Raw genomic sequence first — 8,869 nt, 5'->3', positions numbered from 1 at the left:
ATTTTTGTTATTCTTAAGAATGTTTTAATTCGATATAGGTCATCCATAACCAAGTGCACTTAGAAGGTGATTATGTGGTTGGTTGGTGAATGAAAATACAGATATTCCAGTCAAAAGAGAAAATATTTCTCCATACCTTCACCTAAAAACAGATCCCATTTGGGAAAAATTTATTCCAAATGTCTTCTCTGACTTGTAACAAAAATTTCCTGATGTACAGTTTTCATACAAAATAAAAGCTATCAACAGTATCATAGCGGTTATGTTCAATCGCCCTCCCACCTCTCTGCCTTCCCTCACCCCTAACCCCACCCCGCCATCTCCCATGCTTGGGTCCCGACCCGACTGTCCAGCTGTATAAATGTAATTTTGTTGTTGTTGTTGTACTAATTTATTTGGCAGGAGATTATTGCTTGAATTATGTGCCTTTATTAAAATAAACCTTCTTAATAATAATCCTTGCATTTGATATAAAGCGCTACACAGAATGCACTGTAAAGTGAATTGACTGTATATTTTGTGGGCGAAATGCGGCAGCCAATTGCGCACAGCAGCGTCCCACAGACAGCCGTGGATTGAATGACCAAATTATTATTAGTTTAAAAAAAGTGAAGGGATTATTATCCCCGGAAAAGCGATTCCCCCAATCGACTAACAACCGTGTTCCTACTTACTGCTGGGTAAACAGAGGCGTGTGGAATAAGGAAACTTGCCCAACATTTCGCCCTGCCAGGAATCAAACCCAGGTCGTCTCGCTTGCGAGGCGAGTGCCCTAACTACTAAGCTACAGAACTATTTATTAATATAATACTAGTTAAAATAATATGTTTCAAGCCACTGGAATAAAATAAGGCATTTTTCACGTGGAAATTACATCGTCATCAGGTTGTGCAGAAAAACAAGCGGAAAAGGTGTACAGTTTTTGTATTATGTTAATGTTTCTTTTTTGTCGTTCCAAATTCTAAAAAAAAACTGATTACAATGAATTCCATCTTGTTAGAGGGGTTAAACAATTTCTTGATCTTAATGGGGCAAAACTACATCAAGTACTTCAGGGTTTATTTGGTAAAAACAAAAGTTTAGAATGGATTTGATCGTATCATAACTGAGTTTGCTCCAATACGCTGATTTTTAAAAACATGTTTTGTTTGTTTTAAAGAGCCTTCTATGTTTCTTAATCATTTAATCTCAATGTGTTTGTAAGATTTTAGACTGATAATGTAAATATTGACCAAATTCTGAAAGAATTTTAATGCACCATTACTCTTATCTTTATTCTTTTTAAATATGCATAATATTACCGGTAATTTAACTTTGTCTTCCAATTAATTTACTTTGCATAAGCTTAGAAATAAACTTTTAAAAAAAATAACATTCGTATCTGTAAGGGTTTTTTTAAAATTAGAAATGTTGTTTAAAATATATTAAATAAATAAGAAAACAGATGGGTGTTTGCTATTCTAGCGCCAGGCAACAGCTGTTTGTATTTAACGGCGAGTGTAGGGCTGATTGCAACTCTTGAATTACAAAAAAAAGCTGATTATTGCTGTAAACACTTTCTGTTTGCACTCAGCTATACTTTAGAGTTCCAGCCAGGAAGTCCACAACAAAGCTCGCTCGCTTTTTGAAGATCAAGATATAACTCCATTGGCTCCTGAGGGAAATTTTCCTTACAGTGTTCTCTCTTAATACCTGTATGGAAAACAGCCCTCAAAGAAACACTCGCACTAAAGTAATTTCCCAAAAGTGTTCACTAAACTCAATTGATATTAAGGGTTGGAATTCTCATTTTAAATTTAAATTTGTGGATAGTTTAAATAGGTAAAATGGGCATAAAATGTCCCTGATCTAAAGTACCTTTAGTACTTGCTAAATATAAATAATATCAACACAGAAAAGAGTTAGCAATAGCGGTGATTGTATGCATTTGGTTTTGAAGAATTTGTGTGTCATTAGGTGAGGAATACAGGTTTGGGAGTAAAACATTTTCCTATTTTAGGCATCCAGTGTCAGCACCAAGCATTCCACAGTAAGGTAAAACAGCCAGTAACAGGGCAATAGGCAAAATACTGCAGACAGAAATCTGAAATAAAAATAGAAATCGCTGGGTACACTCAGCAGGTCAGGCAGCATCTATGGAGAGAGGAAAGTGAGTTAACGTTTCAGGTCGCTGACCTTTTGTCAGAACCATTTAACTCATTTGGCAGTAACAGAACAAGACTCGTTCTACTCTGACCCACCAAATTTACTGATTAGGATTGACATCGCTTTATCATAACCTCAGCAAGGCATGCCCACAATGTAATATTTCCTATATCAGCCTAAACCGTATTTGCCAATCTTGGCAGTGCAGCAGAAATGGGGCATTAGAAGCTGAAAGAAAGCTCCACTTTTGAAAACATTCCTTGATCTTTGTTCCGTAATTCTAAAGGCTGTTTGAACGAAATTTCTTTCATCAGGCAAGTGTTATCATTCTTATTACAAAAATAGAGGTACACGTTTATAGACAGCACAAAATCGTCTGTCTGTACTGGAGCAGGGACCGTGAAGGTTATGTCAGGTACATTGTCAAGGTCAGCGATTTCCCCGTTGATCTTCTGGCCCTCCAGCAGGTACTCGTGATCTGAAAATAATCAAAGCAGAAAGAAATGTCCAAGTTTAGAGAAAGTCAATCATGCAAAAATCCTAAACAGTATATAATCATAATAATCCTTGCATTTGATACAGCACCTTATCACGTCTTCAAGACGTCAGAAAGCGCTTCACAGAATATACTGTAGAGTGAGTTGACTGTATATTTTGTGGGAGAAACGTGGCAGTTGCTGGGACGTGGAATGCCCTGCCATTCCACATCCCAACTAAAATGTTACATCATCTTCCGTTCTGATTCCAAACTACAGAACTTATATTCTTTCTATAATTTTTCAATGTTTTCCTTACCGTTGATGTTTTCACTTCCCTTTGATCAGTACAACAGCTATCTATCAATTTTTAAATTAATCTAAAATCAGTTCTATGAATGACCAGAAAAAGGACTCTACCAGTGCGTAAATCACAGTTTGCTGATCATAAAAACCTGCAGCACAGAATGATTTATGTCCCACATTCTACATTAGGATTGTTTGGTTTCATTTTAATCTGGAAAACAACATTAAAGAGGGGTCATCAATAACCAGGGCTGCAATATAATTTTGTAGAACAGATCTGCTGGACAAATACCGAAAATAGAGGTGAAGAAAGGATTGCAGCAAAATTCTAGACAACTCAGCAAATAGAGGCTGAAAGGACAGAGAAGCTGAATAGTGCATTTGGGTAAAGTTAGCAATTCAAGAGGGTCGACTAGAAGAAAGATTCTTTAAAAAAAAATTCAATTTGAAGTCAAGTATTTGTTTACGTGAATGTGGCCCCAAAACGTTGGAAATCGAATCGTCATTGTAGATAATAAAAAAAACAACTGGAAAAGATCAATTTTACTAATTAATATAAATGCAGATAAAAATGTAAAGAGATCAATGGTATGCAGTTGGAAGATTTGTTTTAGTAATGCTAAGACAATATGGAATAAGAAGATTTTAGGCATATCCCCTCTAATAACTCTTGTACAGGGTGACCAAAAAGTCATAATACCATTTGTTTTAAAAATGAAAAAACAAAAATATCATCATTTCTTGAAGACTCATTAGACACTGTAATGGTATCACAACTTTTTGGTCACTGTATAACCGCATGGCCTTTGGCTTTTCCCAATTCATTTAATGTTATGAAGAACATGAAGTATTCACAGATGAAATCTCTGAAATATCTTCCTAACTCCTGAATATAATTGCTATCTATATCACTCAATCCTGCAATTACATTCCATACGTGCTATTTCTATACTTCAGTGGTACTGTTACCAGTGTTTCATTAAAGTATTTAATCATCTATGTGTATACTTATTATAATCTTTGGTCCTGTTCTTAAGCAGATATTAATCTAGCTTACACAGCAATTGAATGGGTTACTGTAATTGGCTTACCGTTAATTGTTTTTAAAGGAAATATACTACTCTACGGGGGGGTTGTGACCTCTCGTCTCATCTGACATTTAACGTCCTCACACATTAATACTGTCCTTATCCTTCAGCATTTAGAAGACTCGGATTATGTGCTGTCTTGACAACCGTTTCTGCAGGGCAAACAGGTCAAAACCTCCTCACGCAAAGCTTCATCTTCAACAATCACCCTTCCCACTCTTCCTAGCAATTTACTAGATGTTATTCTGAAAGCAGTCTGCATTCACGGCTGAGCAGTATGTATGATACGGTGAGCAGCACAGCTTTCAAACTGTATTTGCCAATGATATTTGTGTGGAAACAGTACTCCTGTATGGTATTTAACAGTGTCACTATGTGGGAAATCTCCTTGCAATTCAGAATCGAGTCTCAACATTTTTAATCAGTTGAGTTGTGTTTGGATCTCCACAAGCTATTCAGAACTCTGGCTAGGCTGTACCTAAAGTCCTGCATACAGTTCTGGTTGCTGCAACACAAGGACAATTTTGTGGATGTCAGAGAACAGAATTTATGAGGACTCGTTGGACAAAGTCACTTGCATTGCAATTCCCCAAGCAGTGTTATTACAAAGAAATGACAAAATTGAGTGTGAGGTAAGCACAACTGACAGGCAAGGCTGGGTCCTCAAGTTTCAGTCAAACATTAACTCAAGCTCTTGAAACGCTTAATGAAAACTTATTTCATTACCGATGATGGAGAATCGAGAATATTCAAAGAAGCTTCTATTTGACCGAGAAGCCAAGAAAGCAGTTTAAAAATACTGCTGGCAGTGATAACAAGCAAAGCATCAGAGACAAAAAGGGATTTAAATATTACAATTTCATAAGTAAAAGTATGAGTGTATGTTGCAATCGACTCCACTGATTGAGCATTTGGTGGCTTAGGCACTTAAATCCATAATTCTCCGTATCATTCCAGACACATGTAGCTTTGTTGCTTGGAAGTCACGTAGCTCTAGCGGAAGGGAGCAGTAGGGTACCTCCTGTAACAGCTAGCATCCCACAGCAGTCGTCAGCAATAGTGGAAGTGATCAAGAAAATGAAGAGTCACTGGCTCAATTCTTCCAGGGAGAATCAGTTCATTGTGAACATAGATGCCAGAGGGCAACAACAACAACAACTTGCACTTATATAGCGCCCTCGCTCAGGGTAGTGTCTCAGAGCGCTTTCGTATTGGGGGACACATGTATTGACCATAGATTATGATGCTTTATATCTGACCACATTCCATATCTCCCCAAAGAGGCTCTCAATCTTTCACCGGCAATGTATGATTCAAAAGCAATTCTCACTACGGAAATTTTCCAGCGTTATTTTATAGATTTTTTTTTTCCCCACCTGAGATTTTGAAATGAAATGATTGCACCCAAAAACGTGGAACAAGCAGAAAGGATAGGAGACTTTATTTAAGAATTTTAAATCTATCTTCTGATTTTTTTGCAGCAAATAGGGAGTGCAACTAGGGAGTGCCTCCTCTGTGTATATAAAAACTCATCTTTTGTAACCTAGATCAATAGATTACAAAATCTGAAACATTAATAAATTGGTCACTTCAATTCCCGACTGTGTGTGGGACGCTGCTGTGTGCCATTGGCTGCCGCGTTTCGCCCACAAATATACAATCAATTCACTTTACAGTATATTCTGTGAAGGGCTTTGAGACGTCTGGAAGACGTGATAAGGCGCTGTATCGAATGCAAGGATTATTATTATTATTATTATAGATGAGGTTGATTGGGAAAATTCACATTTGGGATTAGTTTCGATATCTACAAGCCCCCCTACTCCAAAACACAAGCCAGTTTGGTTCCATCTGGAAGGACAATCTGAGATCTGAAGCCAATGTAGAAGCTGCTTTTAATTTGATCAAGAATAAAATGCTCAAAACGAAATGACATTATTCCTGGTATTTTTGGTCTGTTCCCCTTGCGAAGCAGTGATTGATTCTGTTCTCGGGAGATTCGTCAAACCTGGCCAAACTAGTCCAGGAAATTCATTGTTTTAGAGTTACGTCGTTACAAAAGAAAACGGTTTTGAAAGTCTGGAATGTCAGATTAGAAAACATTTAAAATATAAATTACCTTCAGCTGAGAGTTCCCAGAAACTCGGTGCCCCCTCTGTGAGTTTGGCTCCGTCCGGGAGGGCAATTTTCAAAATGAACTGCAGTGTCAGACCAGAAGAGACTGCTAATGGAGATAAACGCACTGCGGTTGCAGTCTTCGGACGCCGAGAAGCTTTCTTTGGTTTTACGGGTAGCACAGCATCTACGGTATCCTTGGCTGTAATTGGCAACTGCGCAAAAAAAGATTTTTTTTTAAATAAAAATTAAATCCACAAGCATAAAAGTCAGTCCAGAATAGATATCTTCGTGCAAGAGTTTTAGCATTCTCAATACAGTGACTCACAATTCTCATACTATGATAACTTAATTCATGTTTTAGGATAGCTTTACATTCTCCTCATCAGTTATCTACAGTGCTCTCCACTTAACTGCATATTGGATAATTCCATATTCCATTTAATTGCATAGCAATGTCAAGGTACTGAAAATGTGCTATTTGTTTGCATGATACTGCATAATTTGCTCTATCTAATGTAAAGTTCCTAATCATTCTTCATAAATCTTTTGAAGAAAAAAATGTGACTGGTCGATTATAAAAATTAAAGGGTGTTAACCTGCAACAACAACAACAAGATTCCATTTATAGAGCGCCTTTCACGTCGGGAGGACGTCCCAAGGTGCTGTACAGTTGGGTCAGGACCCGAGCATTGGGGAAATGGTCAGGGGGAGGGGAGGGAAGGGAGGGAGCGAGGAGGGGGTAGAGAGTCGAGAGGGGAGCTGAAGGCACGGTCAAAGAGAAAGGTCTTGAGACCGGCCTTGAAGGACGAAAGGGAGGAAGCGGCAAAGGCACTGGGGGATAGAGTCCCAGAGCCTCGGGGCTGAGAGGCTGAAGGCCCGGCCACCGATGGTAGGGCGGTTGGGGCGGGGGATGTGGAGCAGACCGGAGCCAGAGGAACGGAGGGTACCGGCAGGTAGGTAGGGGAATAGTAGGTCGGAGAGGTAGGAGGGAGCGAGGCCGTGAATGGCCTTGTAGGTAAGGATGAGGATCTTGAATTCGATCCTCTAGGGGATGGAGAGCCAGTGGAGGCGAGCGAGGGTGAGGGTGAGAGTGATGTGGTGCGGGACAGTACATGAGCTGCAGAGTTCTGAATGACCTGCAGTGTGGAGGGAGGTGCCGGGAAGGCCGGCGAGGAGAGAGTTCCCATAGTCCAACCTTGAGGTTATAAAGGCGTGGAGAGTTTCAGTCTCTCGTCCAGGACTCAATGTCAGACAGGCAGCTGTCAGGACATCGTGGGTCGTGGAGTTGACGGTAGAGGAGGAAAGGTAGAGTTGGGTGTCATCCGCATACATGTGGAAGTTAATCCCATGTCTGCGGATGATGTCACCACAGGGGGAGCATATAGAGGGTGAAGAGGAGGGGACCGAGGACAGCGCCCTGAGGGACACCGCACGAGACAGTGCGGGGGCCGGAGGAAAAACCATTCGTGGAAACAAAGTGAAGACGGTGGGACAGGGCCTTGAAGGTTGAGGTGGGAGAACAAGCGGTGGAGGAGGATAGCGTAGTCGACCGTATCGAATGCTGCCGATAGGTCGAGGAGGCAGAGGGAGCCCTGGTCACAGATGGTCAGGATGTCATTGGTGACCTTGGCCAGGGCAGTTTCTGTGCTATGGGCAGCACGGAAACCCGACTGAAGGGATTCGAATAATGAATGGGTGGACTCGAACTCCAAACCTATTTGGGATACGTTAATGCACAATATCATATCTAAACTTACCACTGAGACAATCTGAGTTTCTAAATCAAGAACTTTGATCTGGTGATTGTTGGTGTCCACCACATATAACACATTTCCATGTTCACCAACGCACAAACCTCCAGGTTCATTGAATGTAGCCTGGCTGAAGCTGGGACCAATTATATTGCTGGCCTCACCAGTTCCTGCCAGTGTAGCACAATGTTTTGTTTTCGGATCTATGACTTTGATCTGAGAAAGGAATAAATAAATGTACATTTAAATTGAGACACCCCTTCTCTCACCGTCAACCCAGCAAAATGGTCCTGTATTTAAATGTATTTTAATACAGTAATTTATCATGGCAGGATTTACACAGGGCGATTTAGTGACTGAAACGGATTACCAAGAAAAGCTCTTTAGGAAACAGCTCAATAGTAGGACTTAGGGTGGATATTCTGGAAGGCAACTAAGAACTGCAGAGTTTAATATGGGATGACGGTGAGTACAGTGAATGGATTTAAGGTTTTGTCAGAATGTTCCCACCAGAATTGTGAAAACATTTCACAAAGCAGATGATTAACTAACATCAATAAAAGTATACATCAGAGTGAGAAACCGCTACAAGCGAGTTTGAGTAAAGATATTTTGAGAACAAGCAGGTTTTGGTATTTGGAATAATTGGTCTTCTTCATACTATAATCCCTAATTATGCCGAAAATGATTACCAGACTTTCAGAGTAACTAGGCTTTAGGTTTTGCACAGTTCAACAGACTTACCTTGTGGTTGTAAGAATCTGCTGCGTACAGCAGACCCCTCTGCTTATTCCAAGCCACTCCCAGGGGATGCTGCAGCTTTGCATTCACTCCAACACCATCCACATCTCCAAAAGCAAACAAATTCTAAAAATTCAATAGATTGATTTTCATTATTCATCACAATATTTCAATAGTCTGTGGCTGAGCAGTGCTATAAAAATGTCCGCTTTAAGAACACTCATGTCCAATTTATTTTAGCCTG

General features: G+C 39.8%; 1 protein-coding gene across 1 annotated transcript in view; it reads right to left on the bottom strand.

Moving 5' to 3' along the window:
• Nucleotides 1-2,139: 2,139 nt before the first annotated feature.
• The window catches only part of nhlrc2 (NHL repeat containing 2), a 30,971-nt gene continuing 24,241 nt past the window's right edge, over nt 2,140-8,869 (bottom strand). The window contains exons 8-11 of the mRNA XM_007905658.2: nt 8,629-8,751; nt 7,891-8,100; nt 6,135-6,345; nt 2,140-2,623 (exon numbers count right to left, since the gene is read on the bottom strand). Of these exons, the coding sequence (XP_007903849.1) occupies nt 2,367-2,623; nt 6,135-6,345; nt 7,891-8,100; nt 8,629-8,751 (801 nt within the window). The 3' untranslated portion in view covers nt 2,140-2,366. The remainder of the gene's footprint in view (nt 2,624-6,134; nt 6,346-7,890; nt 8,101-8,628; nt 8,752-8,869) is intronic.

Source organism: Callorhinchus milii, unplaced genomic scaffold, assembly GCF_018977255.1.
Source record: "Callorhinchus milii isolate IMCB2004 unplaced genomic scaffold, IMCB_Cmil_1.0 Scaffold7, whole genome shotgun sequence".
NCBI lineage: Eukaryota > Metazoa > Chordata > Chondrichthyes > Chimaeriformes > Callorhinchidae > Callorhinchus > Callorhinchus milii.
Note: the sequence above shows the minus strand (reverse complement) of the source record. Positions and strands in the feature narration are given on the sequence as shown.